General features: G+C 38.0%; 1 protein-coding gene across 2 annotated transcripts in view; it reads right to left on the reverse strand.

Annotated features, from left to right (window-relative positions):
- DYNC2H1 (dynein cytoplasmic 2 heavy chain 1) overlaps positions 1-16923 on the reverse strand; it is a 146519-nt gene that overhangs the window by 11424 nt on the left and 118172 nt on the right. For both annotated transcript variants that reach the window (XM_053456486.1, XM_053456485.1), the window contains one exon: positions 15873-15962. In XM_053456486.1, the coding sequence (XP_053312461.1) occupies positions 15873-15962 (90 nt within the window). The remainder of the gene's footprint in view (positions 1-15872; positions 15963-16923) is intronic.

Genomic DNA, 16923 nt, shown 5'->3' on the forward strand with positions numbered 1-16923 from the left:
CATATACATATATATATATATACATATACATATATATATATATATAGTACACAACATATAGAGAATATATAGAGAAAATCAAACCAGTTAATTTTTAGTCCTTTTTTTGCAAAATACAATTGTTTTACCGGAAAAATAAAAGATATTTCTCCTTTCTAAGAAATAATTACCTATAAGGTAATGCAGGTTGGATTTAGGAACTGACGCTTAAGTGTTATTACCGGCAGGGCCGGCCCTACAATGGAGCCGCCTGGGGCAATTGCCCCAGGCGGCACTTTAGAAGGGGCGGCACTTTGCGCTTTTTTTTTGTTTTTTTTTTTGAAGCGGAGGAGAGAGAGGGGCGCCGAGTGGTTTTCGCTTACCCGCTCGGCGCCCCTCTCTCTCTCTCCTCTGCGGCGAGTCTCCCTGTTCGGTCTCGGTGCCGGCTTGTAATGCAGAGCGCCGGAAGTGACGTCAATTTCCGGAGCTCAGCATTACAAGCCGGCACCGTGGCAGAGCAGGGAGACTCGCCGCAGGACTGTTTTAAGGTAAGTACCGGCGTTGGCGGGGGGGGCGGCATTTTAAACTTCGCCCCAGGCGGCGTTAAGTCTTCGGCTGGCCCTGATTACCGGGACCCTTCACTTACAGCTTTTTAGACGATGGAAAAAGTACAATGCAGGAGAAGGAACAAACATACACATCTCAGTGTGATACAGGGAGAGGGTTTTCTTAGAACTTGCCTTAACTGAAAATGGGATGTCGACATAAAAATATATATTCTGTTGCCACTGTTGCAGCTCAGCAGGTTATAATTATAAAGTGAATCTGCAAAGTTTCTTTCAAGCTCTGGTGTAAAATGCGTGCCCATGGACTGCTACAATACTCTCGTTGGATACTGCTGCAGATCAGGATGGTGCTTTATAAATAATACAATTAATAATAATCTTCATTACATGCTTTTTTCAGTTTTTTAAAGCACTGTAATTGTATAAGATTAAGTATTCGGTTTAACCATTTGAAAGACAGGGATTAAGATTTTTTTTTTTTCAGGAGGCTACAGCAAAACATTTCAAATTTTGACTCATTAGTCCAGAGCACCTGCTACAACTTTTTTGCACCCCAGTTTGCTTTTTTGTGAATAGTTGAGTCGCTTGGCCTTGTTTCCACATGTTTTTTTTGGCTGCAAGTCTTCCATGAAGACCACTTCTGACCAGACTTCTCCTGACAGTAGATGGGGGGACTAGGATAGAAAGTAAGCATAATGTGTCTTTAATCTTCTTTGTGCTTCTTCAAAATCACTTGGACAGAACATCCGGAAACCGCTGCCTGCCTTGAAATATCTGCCTGCCTTGAAATATATGCCCGGGAGAGACCTTCCTGATAGTATAACTATCTTGTGTCTTGTTGCCATGACATTTGACTTTTGACATTAAACTGTCTTCCGCAACATCACGTTGTTAGTTTGGTTGTTTCTCACCTGGTTTTATTCTTCCCACATAGCTGTTTCCGTTTCAGTTACTTATTGTGTTTTATTCACCTGTTAGGTGTATGATTAAACAATTATACCAAACTATATGCCCACAAAATCCCTGACTTTATGCAATAGTACCTAGAAGAATTGATGCTGTTTTGAAGGCAAATGATGGTCTCACCAAATATTGATTTTATTTAGATTTTTCTTCTGTTCACTTACAAAATAAACTCAATAGTCACAATTTAGATAATGCATGATGCTCAATAAGTACATACTTTGTACATAAATTAAATGATTAGCGAGAAAGGTTTGTAGAGTTCCCATTAGATATCTGTAAGTAGTTTTTAAAACTTAAGTAACAAGGCTATTTATAAACAGCAGAATTATAAACAAAATGGTAGTTTTTGAGCATCGTTTTAAATTGCCCTACTAAGTCACATAATTAGATTTGCTGCTTGGTACTTTCAATGTATTAATGCCATGAAAAATAAATACTGAGAATAGCTTGAGAGAAGACCGGTACATCTCCACAGAGAACAGGAACCATGGAAAAATTCATATATATATATATATTCAAGATATTTTCTTGGTACATAATCACAATGGATCAAAACGTTAACATGATAAAATGGAAAAGTCTATGTTTAGTTAGCCCAAATGCATTTTAAATGCTATGTTTACATGAGCTAAAACATAGCACTAGACTAAGGTGCGCAATAAAACCTCAGAGAGTGGTTATAATTAAAATCCAATGGTGCCAATGATCAAACCAGGGATATATTAGTAAATAACCCACAGAAGGAAATCAGGACAACATACCTCACTCACATTATAAGAAGCCCATTCACATAAATATGAGGATCCTTACTAATGTCTCCTTCCCAGACCCTAACCATGCTACATTTGGAAATTTTACCTCATAATAGACTTACTGAATTAATGGTTCTGTCCCATCTACTTTACCAAATTAATATACCAAATAATAAACTTGTGTTACTAAATTCTTGCATTCTTGATACTTACAGTATCCCTGTCTCCTCTGAGGTAGTTTATCTTTACCTCTTCCGAGGGGGTGGCTCCGTGAGGGGCTGCGGTAGCCACACACAATGGCGTTGCTTGCTACACAAGGGGATTGGCTGGCCATGGATAGGGGTGGGGCTGGCCATGGATAGGGGTGGGGCTAGCCCCACATAGCATTCAACAGGATGGGAGACTGACTCTAGGATCCAGGGAAGCAGCACTTCCTCCAAAGATTCCGGGTCAATCAGGAGGGTTCCCAGGTATGCATGTTCCTTAATGGCAGCGTAGTGCAAATATATAAATGCAGAGGGTATACTTTATATTATAGGAGGGTATACTGTATATTGTACAGTCGCAGACACCTAATAAACTTAACGTGTATTTCTGTAAAGTACACTAAAAACGACAAGTAACATTTTGGCCTCACACCAAGTCTTTGCATGTATGTTGGCGGTGTAAATTAAAACAATGATGTGAACGTTCTGCAAACAAGTAATGCGTGAAACAATTTTATTAGTGTACCACTTAAAAGCTTCTGAATATTAAACTCTTCTCCACAGGTCAGTGAAGAAAGAAATACAATCCTAGTTAAAATGCACTCTCTTTCCTCCGCTGAGCATTACATAAATCAAAACTGTTGGTTAACCCAACCCTAACAGCTGGACTGAATATATAGTGTCAGTAGCTAGAGATAAATGGATGTTTTAGACCCACAATTAAATCGTTTTAAATATTATTTCAAGGACAGACAAGCTGAAAGAACTGGTCCATCATTCTTACATTTCTTTTTCAGTTCCCACTCTCTTTATGGCAAAAAGCTTATATTTAGTGTAACCATCTTTCCCAATGAAATTCGCTGATCGTTAGCCATGAAGACTGGTGTTACCATGCCGTAAAGTAACTGACACCCATGAAATCTTATTATGACTACATCTAAGGAATTATTTCTTATCTAAGGATTTACCATCATTGAATATTCTGCAAGTCATCAACCTAAACAATATTATTGCGCAGACTGTAAAAGACGCTGAACTCTTCTGTTTGTGAGACATCACCACAACCACCTCTTCACTAGATAAAGAATACAGAGAAAATACTGACTGAATGCTTTTGGTTTTTTCAGATTAAAAGTGTCTGTAGAAACTATCAGAAGTGTAAGTAAACATGTGACGTTACACGGCTGGGTGGCTCTGGAGAAAGAGAAGATGTCCCCACCGGTATGCTAAAAACCCTACCTTAGGAGCCCAAAGAGAACAAATAGCCTTCACATGCCCGAGGTCCAAAACAAACCAAGCCTTCCTCTCAATTTTAAATACTTGAAATACTTGTTTTCTTGAAAGAAAGAAGCTTTAACACCCATTGTGTTATCCTTTCTGCCCATTATCCCCAAATGCATGTACCCATTTCCCCACCATAAGCTATGTGTTATACTTACCTCTATTGCTGGCTTGCAGAATGTCGTAGGCGCTTTCCTGGAACTGATTGGCTATTCAAAGTAGCCAATCAGTGCCAAGAATTGTCAGACAATGGCAGAGGAGGAAAGCTGCAGTTTGTACCTCAGATAAGTGCTCTTCCTTTAAAGAGGGTGTCAGAGACACTATACCGTGCCTCTAAAGATGGACTGGACAATAGAAAGCATCTATATGTTGTGCTAACATTTTAATCTACAGTTTTTTTTCTTTTTTAGATTTGCAGTCTGATGAGATAATCTGCCATGTGAGCCGACGTTGTTTGCATTACCTGACCTCTACTTCCCAACTCGCTGAATACTTTCAATATTTTGACATATTTCTAGCATATTTTAATTGTTGACAAAAGCAAAGAATGGAATGAGACAGATGTGTTGCTTTTCTGTTCCCTTAATTCCAAAACAGTTCTTAAAATATGAAACCATAACATACATACCGTATTTAGTTTTCCTATGAAGCAATTTGATGGCAGATAAGAACCATTCAGTCCATCTAGTCTGGCCAGACCTTAATCAGCCCTTGGTCTTGTTTTAGGTTCATGCATGCTTAACCTCTACCACCCAAAACCACAGGGTCACTCCAGGTCCACTATACACAGGCCCAAGGGTCCAGAGCCCCTGGTGACTTAGTAAAAGCAGGAACACCTCTGTCTGCATTTTGGGTTATGATGTCACAGCCCAAGACTTCCCAACTCCCTATAAAATGCTTAGAGGGTGAATTATTCTTTAGTATAAAATAACCGACACCAATCTTTCAGTAATGGTTACTTGAGGTTTGACTGATCTTTGACCGGTCTCTGTTAATATGTTTATTAATAAAAATAAAATACAATTGAAAGCCTGTAGCTTTGTAACATACCTTTAAAAGACCATATGTCAGAAGAAAAGGTTTTCTTCTAATTAAACCACAGACTAAATCTGACATATTGAAGGTCACACTTCAAAACAAGGAACACGCCAGAGAATACTGATTACCTAAAGCACAAAAAAAAGAAATGCGGATCCTGTGTATGAAATAATTACATCCAGTGTTCACATTTTGCCTTGTAGTTCTTTCTTGTGCTTTTAAGAAATGTTCTCTTCTCGCTATACAAATGTGTATATGTGTTTAACCCCTTAATGACAAAGCCCATACATGCTCAAAAAACATTGTTTTCAATGGGTTTAGGGACCTCCCATTGTCCTTAAGGGGTTAATATTCATTTGTCTCCGTTAGTAAATACATCGTGCTTAAAGGACTATGTGAGTACACGTGACGACGAAGAAAAATACAGATCCTTATAGCTGGACTATTTCTAAACCAAGAGTAGCAAACAAAAAGGTGGGGGAAAGGAGGATGAATAAGATCAGTGCAGAAAACGCACCCTAAGCTTCTTCTCCCCAACATGAAACAGGTAATTGGCGAGAGGCATTTCGACGTGCCGAGACAGCCTGTAGGGGTTTTTCCATGAAGGAGAACATGATTTCTGGCCTGCATTGTATGAGTAGGCACACTTATAGAGCCTGGGGCATACAGCGGCCACGGGTGACAGGTCTCGTGCTACAGCCATTGGGGGTGGTCACATTACCATGGGTTTATTGCCCCATTGGGCTCATCGGTGTGATGCTGCTCAACAGGCCAGTTGGAGAGATCAAAGATCTGCTATGTAGCTGGCCCGCTAAGGAGGAATTACATCCCAGCACCAAGCAAAGGAAGAGAAAAGAACGTCAGGTAGATCCTAATAGGAGGCTGGGAACACTGCAGCTTCCCCGCGGTATAATACACCCATATTCAGCCACACACTGCCCACCACCATCCTGCTTAAGGTTTTTTTTTGTCATTTTTTTCGGTGACTTCAAAATCTCGATCAGTATATTTGACTTTGTAGAGAACTACATTGACCGCTTATTATTACATTTAAATGTCTTAAATTACCAGAATCAGTTGAAAATGTAAATACATCTTCAGACAAATAACTCTACAGTGATCCCAACAATCATATGTTATGAGACCACATTTAATAATCAGCAAGTCCGCCCACTCCCTAAAATGCCACAAATTTCATATTTCAAACCACCATAGAAAAAATCATTTTAAAGTTTTGTGTTCATTCTTTCAGAAATTCGTAAATCCAAAAATTGTAAATCTACTGTATATCTTGATCAGCTTTAAAAAAAATAATAAAAAAATACAGTGCAAAATTGCAGGAAAAAGCACACATAATTTGGCAAACCTAAAAAAAACTATATTTCTTCAAGATTCTTCATGGAAAGGTTACATGGGATGTGCTTATTTGTACTAAACTATGTGCATTGAGGGTCGTGAGTACATAAAGAACTATATATATATATATATATATACTTGCTGCGTTTGATGTTGGGGCATCTTAGCCTATTTGTGTCACTAGAGGAACCAAATGTCTGAATGCATAGGAACATGTATACCCTCTAGAACAGCATACGTCACAAATGTCTGTCTCTAGGTAAGACCTCAGATAAAACCAGTGTCCCTCTTTGGGTATTTTAAATATTGGTTGTTATGTATCTACTGAGAAAGTTTATTAACAAGATCAGATAAGATCTAGAACACAAATGGCCAAAATATCGCTCTCCAGATGCTTAAGCAGCCAACAAAAAAATCAGCTCTAGTTTGCTTGGGGATCGTGGGAGTTGTAGTTCTTGATCTGTAAAATTGGTTTGAATCTGCATTTTGAAGCAATTTATTGAGGGGAAAAAGATCCTTAATCTAGGTTATTCAATTTTTATCACTTTAAATCTATTTAATCCAAAAGAAGGAAATCCAAAGTTTCCATTCCCTTCAATATGTGTTTTTTTTCCCCTAGTGTTTATTCAGGCTGAAGATCTGATATAGCGGAGGTTAAAGCTAAATAAATAAACCGACAAAAATATAGCTAGCTGCAAAGGTCAGTAGGTGTTCAGAGCTGAACCATTGTACTAACGCGGTCAAAGGGATCCTTTGTTAAATTATTTTTTCTTTCTCTATGAACCTTTATATATATATATATATCTATATATACATATATATTATATATACGTAACCTTGTTAAATGTTTTACAATAGAAAGTTGGCGTGTTTGTAGACAGAACTGTGCTGCGCTTTATATCACAGGTAGAAAATGGTACTCTTTCATAAATACCTATTTTTGTCTCCTTAGCCGTTCGAACTAACACAGCATGCAATTTTTTCAACCTAAAGTCATCCAACCACAGGATCCGCGATGAATGTACTAGACGATGGCTTGACACAGTACCTTCTATACAAAAAAAGTGATTTGATCTTCCAGTACGTTTTAAAGAATTGTCAAAAATAAGACATTAAAACAGCAGGAACAGTCATTTAATGTTTGTTATATCAACGCTAATAACCATTTTAGAAATGCTTCACAAATAGAAACAAGTTTTTAAACGTGTAGTCGTAGTTTTGTCTTATGGTTTGATGGCAATCTTTATCAAGAGTTTTGCGCATCAGGACCTATTGCATAAGGATCCAAAATGAATGTTGACCTGGCCTTTAACCCCTTAATGACAAAGCCCGTACATGTACGGGCTCAAAATGCATTGTTTTCAATGGGCTAAGGGACCGCCTATTGTCCTTAAGGGGTTAAAAAAATATTACATGAAAGCGCAGCACAGAATAAGATATATTAACAATTTAGACGAATGGCCGTAGCTTAAAGACGTAGAACTAGCTGATGTGCCCGTCGGTAAAAAGACGCTATGTGTCCCACCCAACGTTCATCATAGTATCTATTCAAATACACGTGGAGACGCTCTGTGTCTGTTCTCCCCACGGTGGTAGTGCATGAGGTGCAGCGACTGGAGGACCAGCGGGAGAGGTGGTGAGCGTCGGTGGGCCTCGGCCGCTGTACAGAACATATGGACTACATGGACAGATGGGAGGAGGATGCCGGGAGTATCCAGGTCTTTGATACATCACGGCTCTGTGTCTGTAAGGCTATGACATCAGCATTACAAACAGTGGCGACACAGGCTTTATTTACATATACAGTATATATATATATATATATATATATATATATATATATATATATATATATATATATAAACATACACATTATATACACACACTTATACATATCACACGCAAAGCTTTCCTGTTGACAGGTCTTCTGTAATTGCGAAATCTTTTTAATGATTATTCTAAGGAAAATCAATATGTTGAGATGAAAGCTTGCTGTGTGGGCAGCAAAATATATTTCTAACGACTGCCTTGCAAAACATTATTTTAGAACTTATTTATAGTAAATTGAGGGGGGGGTAACCAACAAAATCACCAAACCATATGTGGAACACTCTGGTCTGTCGGTCTGGCATGACGCAATGATTTCCATAAACGCTGATTGACCTCCAAAAACATGTGGTTAGTAAATAAATACTTGGCGCTCCCTTATTGAAATATGGCCAGGAAAAAGTAAATGATATTTAAATCCAAAGTGTTACGAAGAATTAGACAGATTAAAAAAATATTATGATTTTTTTTACCGCAGGCTTTTATATTGTGAGTTATTGAATGCAGATCTAGCAGTCTTATGTAATGCTTTGGAATATCTGGTTATTTCAAATATTTTCTGAACGTTTTGTTAAACTTTGTTACCTTTCACCTACCTTTCAATTTATTTTTCTCATTTATATAATTGATCCGTAGAATCTATCATGATCCATTTGAGACGCTCAAGATAACTCGTAACATCTGATTTCTGGCGTGTGCTACAGGTCATTTTCACCTTTCCTTTGGTGAGAATGGTCAGGGTTGTCTATGGACCAATCTAGTGGTCTATGTATGTACTAACCGCTAAATCCACTGGTGATTTACTGATAATGCTTCCTTCACCCAGAAGATGTAACCGTAGTCCAGCTGATCAATCAAATTCACTAGAACTAAATAACTCAGGGAGACATCTTATCAACCAAGATGCTTATTGCTTAGATGCCATCGTCTAATAAGGATTGCCCAATTTAATGTTTGTCAGCTTTGTCATTGCTAGGTTTTTGCACCAGACACTGTGGCAATCACGCCTTGGTTGGTTCGTGCTCATGCTATCGTGTGTATATAAAAAGCCTGGAAAAAACAATAAATCATGTCACCTATCGGAAGGACTTATCCTGTACGCTTTTCCAGGGACTGATAATGAATGCTATCTCCCCACATCTCAAGGCTTCTAAAGTTGCCCTACCTGCCTCACAAAGGCCGTCTTGCTCTCTTCAGAGTACATTGGAAGGCTGATCCCAGGACCTGGAACATGACCACGGACAGGACCAGGGCCAGCGCCACAGGCAAAGCCAGGGCCAGCGCAATGGGCAAGACTAGGGGCTGAGCTATGGGCAGGACCTGGGGCAGCACAATGGCCAGGACATGGGGCAGCACAACGGGCAGCACATTGGGCAGGACTTGGGGCAGCACATTAGGCAGCACATTGGGCAGGACCAGGAGCATACGCCTTACAATGTGGTGAAGTCTGTGCTATTATTTCCAATATAATATATCATGTGGGATGCTTATGGAACATTTAATCATATTACAATACAGATGATGTTAGATCATTGAGATTGGGGGTACAATTCCAGAGAGTTCCCAGGTCACTAACCACCTGGGACCAACAATAGTCCTGGCTAATACTTAAAAGCGCGTGTGGATTATTTTTGCTCCTTAGATCTTCTACATCTCCAGCACTGTATCTACACTCCGACATGCGGCCCAGATTGACTCCAAATTAAATAAAAACTTAATCTATTTTAGGGACCTGAAGGATTGCACAAAATAACCAATTGTAAGAAATATTCAGAACTTGGCTGTATTTGTTTAGATGTATAAAGTATGTAGATTTAATGCCAAGCTGTTTTGTCTTCTGAAACAATTTATTTGCTGCCTAAGAATATTTCTTGCATTATGCCGCAAGAATTTATTAGCGACTTTAAAAAATGTTCTTCCGTGAAATAATGTGAACAGATGCCATGCTGACTCTTTTGAATAATAGGAAACATTTTTAAACAGACCGCAAATATCAAAAAGAACATTTTTTACTCAGTCATACTAAACTCAATGAAACTCAAAAGTCGTACGCTTAAACCTCAGTTATATTATATAGTTTGGAATTTAAATGTTTTTTTTTATTTGATAATTTCATGATACCCAATTCTAATCTGTCTTTCTTTCTATAACTGTCTACAAATATTAATTTGAGATTCAAGTTAATTTGCATTTTGGCTCCATAAAATGTTGCGTCAGATTCGATCCATTTAGTCTGCTCGTTTTTCCTGAATAAGTCTGTCCTTGTTGCAGTCTCATACGTCAGGACAGCTTTATGGCTATCCCATGCACTGTTTAAGCCTCCACCACTGCTGGGAGACTGTTCCATTCATCTACTACCCTCCCCATAAAGTAGAACTTCCTTATGCTACATCTAAGCATCTGACTCTCCAGTTTTAGATGACCTTTTGTTCTAACATTCCTCATTCTTTCAAATAAGATTGCCTCTTGTACTTTATTCATATTGAGATAAGTATTAACTAATATATATCTATATATATATTTATATTATTTTTTGCACCTGCTCCTGAATACTTTATTATTTATTAGGTTTGTAAATGTATATGAATACAATACCCTGAGCTTTTTATTTGTGATCATGGAAATTCCTATGCTAACTAAACAGAGGATGGTTTTGATTTAACATACGCACAGAATCAATGGCACAGTAAACCCAGATTTATCAGCCTGCAAGGAATTTAATACAAACCGAGTTCTCTGAAACGTAGCTGTTTAGTTGCCTCTGTAATTAAGGATGGCAGATTGTAATATATGGTTTTGCGGTAGAGGTTCTGCTGTTCCAACACTTTCTCATCTTCACTAAAGGACCCTGAGATATGATAGAAAATGTGCATGAAACACGGAGCTGTTTTTGGGGGAAATCAGAGGTGAAAAATATAAATATGAATAACTTAAAAGGACACTTAAGCCATCATATATACTGTAATGCATATGATAGATGGGTGGTCTCTTTACATCCTCTTTTCTGTTTGGTAAACGCAAAGGGTGATTCTGCTAAATCCCACCAAATGCATTTGCCCTTTTACCCACCCAATTTAAATGCCCTGCAGGAGATGCATTCAGCCGAATGCATGTGATGTGTTCACCTCCTGTCAGCTCGAGCGCTGGCTCTGCTAAACGCTGCAGCAAGGGGTCTGTTTAGACCCCAGTAAGCATGTGTGACGTCTTCCCATTGACTTCAATAAGAGCTTTTTTTCCCTCATCAATTGGCCGCTTAAGCTGCCAATCAGCGACAGGACATGCTGCCAGTGATTTCATTGGAAGTACTTACAGTCACCGAGTAAGAGCTTCCAACAAACAGCAAGAAATTTCAGATCCTACAGAAGCAAGGCAGAGTATGAAGTGTGGCTCAGGTGTGTGTTTTAATCAAGCACTTACAGAGGGTTAAGGTTACTCACAGAATACTTTAATACGTATTCTCCTATAGTAAGGGTGTCATGGACATTTAAAAAAGCATACCTTCCTATTGTCAACTTTTGTACTTGACAGTCCAGATTTACAGTATAGGCAATGTCCTTGTGGTCCACTTTTGCAGGCAGTAGAGATCGTGGGCCAGTAGATGTGGTCCTCTGTATTTGTTCTTCAAAAAAACTGCAGCCAAGATTTTTTTTTTTTTTTTTTACAGATATGATCAACCTTTGGCCAAAAGTCAGACCAGCCTTTTTTAGTATTCAAAGATCTGTATTACACGTGTTGTATCAAATACGAGTCATTAACAAAATGTAATTTGGATCAATCTCATGGAGTATGAGAAAAATAATTGCATATTTTTTGCTACAACATTAAGAGAGTATTGGATAACTAATACAGTCTGCGATAATCTCAAATTCCCGGTTAATTCTAGGAGAACGGAGAAGACGCATGGGTCAGATCCATTCTGTATCGAATTGGTAGAAATAAACCAATAACAAAAACCCACCACAGAGAATAAATATCATTACAACAAGGATAGCAAGGATGAATCTAATTTGTGATCCCAGTTGGGATTTTAAGCAAATATGGCCTTCTCTTAGTTTGAAAAGATGTGCATAGCCTAAAATAAATAAAAAGTATATATACATATATAAATACTGGTATATAAACAGACTTTCAGGGCATTCCAAATAACCATTACAGAATAGAAACAGCTAATTACGAGGAAACATGCACTCAATACCCTCTCCAATGGTTTGGAAGGTTTTAGAATTCCTTTATCTTATTCTCTATACAGCAGCCTTTGATGGACCCTCTTTCAAATCTGGCCCACTTTCTATACCTAAATGGCAATTAATTTGTGTTTTGTGCTTCACTTCGTCCATTTTGACGTTGAACCATATTTTTTTGTATCTGTTCTACCAATACCACTGCCGTATCAAATCAGAAAACCACATCAAAGGGTAGCCCTAAAATAACCACTAAAATCCAAATACACAGAAGCTCATCCAGTATATAATCAGTCTCAAAGGAGAAACACGGACATATAACCCAAATAGCAAACAGACCAAGTAAATCTTATTGGCTTAAGGTGTCACAAGAAGCTCTTACATGTAATATCCAACCAAAGTGTCACTTGTAGAAGGGCTCAGGGAGCACTCATCAGATGCCACGTACGGTTAAGCAGTAGGGAGTCCTTGATTCTAATAATCCAACAAAGAAAATTCCCAAGACCAGCTTTAGAACAAAGGAAGGCAGTTTGTAACTCAGCTTGTATTTAAAGAACATGCTTGTCACTGGCATTCTGAAAACTAGTGTCCTAACCCCCCCCATAAAGATAAAATGTCTTCAGCTCAAGTGAACCATTTCATAGAAGTTTGTAGGAGTCCTGAGAACTCATTTGACTTTACGTTTTCTCCTTTGTCGACCCAATAAAAGGTATAATTTCCAATCAAAAGACTCTTGGGCTACATCCATTTTCCTAATTAAGTAACTTGGACAATCATCCTGCAGACTATAATGGAAACAAGCGGCACATTTCATCACAATTAATAAACCTGGGCCGTTATACTTGTATCTCCGGCATCAAATCAGCTTGTTACAAATAAGTACTAAGAACACATTTAACATTAGGCTTAAATGTCATGAGGTTTTGCAGTCACTTTAAGGCTTATCCAAATGTAAATATGATTCGGTACAATCCGGGCATAGTTTTTTCTTACGCCTGTTTTTACCTATTATTAATTAATAGAATATTGCCAATCCAGTATAATAGTAATAATAGTTAATAGCCATTTCTGGATTGTCTCACACACAAAAAAACAAGATTTTACATGAACTATTGCATTAAAAGTCTTGTCTTTGTTATATTAAATATAACTATCAGAGGTGGAAAGATACTTATTTTAAATGGAAACGTCCATAATGTTTATTACAAAAATCAGTTTAAAACATTTTTTTTTTTAACATTACACTTTTAATAAAAAACTAGCATAGTCTTTGAATAATGTAATGTTTTCAGACAGCTGCATATTAGTCATTTGTACGTGCTCCAGCTCTGTTACTGAAGGCCAATCTACTAGGCCAGGGGCGTCCAACCTGCGGCCCTCCAGCTGCTGCAGGACTACATCTCCCATAATGCTCTTTCAGCTAAGGGGCTGGCTGAAGAGGATGGGAGATGATAAAGGAAGTTAATTAAATCAAAATTAAATAAAAGCAGGTTTTTTGTTTTTTATCAGTGCTAACCCGTACTGTAAACGATGCTGTATTTTATGCTCAAGAAGCTCATGGTTTCACCACACTAGCCAACTCTGACATGTCTCGATAAGATTTTTGTTGCTCTGGAGACTCGGCCCAATTGTGCTGATTAATTTCTGGAGTCTGAAATCTATTTCATGCCTCAAAATGACTGTATCCAATTTAATGATTGTAATAAGTGACCCCTGTCATACTTGAAATAAGAATATCATTAACTTCCTTCAGCTGCCTAATCACCATTTTCTAGAGCTCTGTGAAGGCATCTTCGTGTAAATGCCACTCCATTTGTTTCAATTCCACTCCAATTTAAAATATCAAATGAACTCTTTTTTTTTTATAAAAAATTACATATTCTGTAAAACTACATATTAACAGCAACAGTTCTTTCTTTATTCATATTCAAACTTGTGAGTGCCATCTTTCTCCCCAAACAACTTGTGAGTGCCATCTTTCTCCCCAAACAACTTGTGAGTGCCATCTTTGTCCCCAAACAGGTTGTCAGTGCCCCTGTACAACTTGCCTGTGCCATCTTGGCGACACCATTCTCCTCTGTGCAGACTGATCCAGCATGCAGTGCATGCGATGTCGCTTCCTTCATGCTGGATCAGTCAGACACCGCGTGATGGTGTTACCTGCACCTAGAGGTTTTAACAATTGACAAGTAAATTGAAGTGGCGGGCATGGTCGCAGTTGTGAGCCCTACGGCGGATTGTTATGCCTCTGTTTCTCTTTTTGTGTGACTTTCATGAGACAGATCCTAAAAAAGATAATTGGTGGTGGAAAGGTGGTGGACAAGCCCATAATAATTTAAGAGCGTAGTAAGGGATCTGTACCCAGCTGGTGGCCACATGGTGGTCAATTTTAATTCCCAGACTGTGCGCGATTTTGAGCTGGTCGATAAGTATTCTTTATGGTGAATGAGTACATAGATCCAAATTGGAATTAACATAACCAATATTTAAAAAAATAATAATAATAATAATAAATCAAAATTTCAATTAAGAAAATATGAACAAAAAGCTTCTTTCCTGTCCTAAAGTGTTAGCATTTTTGTTAAACTGCTAGATAAATGTAAAAATTTATTAAAAGTGTAATGTTTTTATCTGAAGCGTATGGTGCGTTAGGTTTGGGGTTATGTTATTTAAATCCTACTTGTTTCTTCATTCTCTGTAGTTTTTTTGTTCGGATGCAATAATAATATTTCCAAATGTCATACATTGGGCACTTTTCAGCCCCCCCCCCGTTACATCAACATTAAAACGAAATCACCTCCCCAGCATACCCTCTGCTTTAATACAATAACATTTGCTTTGGGCATTGTGACCACTTCTTCCATCACAAGCAACATGTAATGCAGATTATACTCACAATGTCCTATTCTAATTCCCCAGAATCTAATACAACAGAAAGAACAGGGATGAATAAACAATGATGTTGTTGCTGATTTGGTTTCTTTTGATCGGAATAAATAAGTAAAATAAATGTTTCCATTTACATTCTTTAGATTGATGTTTTCCACAACATGGTCTCAAAAGGTCATGATTACCATTGCTGTTGTATTTTTGGTGGTCAAAGTATTCATAGTGATGTGAGGGGTATAAGAACCGTTGGGCTCAAGAGCTCTGTTGGTGCTTTAACCGTTTCCAATAAGCAATTAATATAATTCCTATCGGGCATTTATTAAATTATACATTTACTGTAAGCCAAAAGTAAGTCACCGATGACATTGGCACTGATCGGTCAGTGCCAAAATGCTCAATTAAAATCAGGCTACAAAGTTAAGGTGTCTCCCTTGTATTTTCTGGAGGACGCTCAATTTAGCATATATATCGGGAGATAAATTAACCCTTTTTTCACGCTTCTTCATTGATGGTCCGATGGTGGCCAGTAGACAACAGCATGAGAAGCACAAATATAAAATATCAGATAAATTATGTGAAAGTTATGTGAAAGCATAACTGACCACAACCGTGAATCACAATGGAGATAATATGCCAATGATAAATGTACGGTATCTATAGGAGTTCCTGTTTTTTTCTGCTTCCATAACAGATTTAAAGCTATAATTTTGAGGAAAAAACTCATTGCTTTTGTATTCTTGGTAGGAACCAAGTTTAAATTTAGTTTAAATTTTCTCATTCTATTCTTAAATCTGTTTTTGCATACATATCTGGTAAATAATGTTTTTTTACCTGAATCGCCACGGCTCGAGTGACCAATCCTCTAAGATACTGTAAGGGATCTTCAGGGCCTTCCCATTTGTTTTGCCACGCAAGAGGGCACTAAGAAAACATAAAACAAGTGGCAGGTTTACATGCATTGCATTTATAGATCGATTCTTAACAAACCAAAGCAAAACAGATTTGGGTTACATTTTAGACATAGTTTTGATGGTAAAAATCACCAATAAAGGCCTGGAGTTATAAAGCACAATGGAGTGGAGAGCGTTTAGAGGAGGGTTACTACAACGCAAAATGGTGTGCAGGATAAAGAACTGTCAGAAGAGACTCGGGGAGGAAAGAATGGAGAGGGGGGAGATGTGATGGAAACGTTTAACTACTTAAAAGACGTCGTTTATTTCAAAGAAGGAAAACTGTTACAACAAAAGGCCGTGATCTAAAACTAGAGGGTCAGAGGCTTAGATGTAATATAAGGATGTTTTAATTTAATGAGAAAGCAGATAAATGGAACAGCCCCCAGCAGAAGTAGAAGAGGTTAATAGAGTGACATTTAACATACATGGGATAGGCATATGGCTCCTGAATCAAGACATGACCAAGGACTGATGTTTCTACATCAAGAATAATGGGCAGACTAGACGGGCCGAATGGTTCTTATCTGTCTTCAAATTCTGTATTTTTATATAAAAAGTGCTATTTTCGCTACCTCACAGTGATCTTTCTGCACCGAGGTAAAAAGGCCAAAATAGACCAAAAAACTCCTTAAAACCCGAGGATGTGATATTCAATCCCAGACACTTGATATTACAGCCTTGGTTGTTTTGCATCGGCAGGAACATCTTTTAGGGTTAAAGGGACAGCTTTGCGAGGACTTAATGTTTTGTTCCCGGTCTTTAAGGAGTTAAAATGTTTTTTTTGGGGGGGGCAAATAGCTAAATGACTGTATAGCAACTGTTCTAGGAACCATTGTGATACTCACAGCTAAGGTGACTAAATCTCACCCAGCGACTGCACTGGGTTAAGTTACAAAGAAGGGTCTTAAAAAATATATATTACCATGGCG

Source organism: Spea bombifrons, chromosome 2 (genome assembly GCF_027358695.1).
Source record: "Spea bombifrons isolate aSpeBom1 chromosome 2, aSpeBom1.2.pri, whole genome shotgun sequence".
In the NCBI taxonomy this organism is placed as follows: Eukaryota; Metazoa; Chordata; class Amphibia; order Anura; family Pelobatidae; genus Spea; species Spea bombifrons.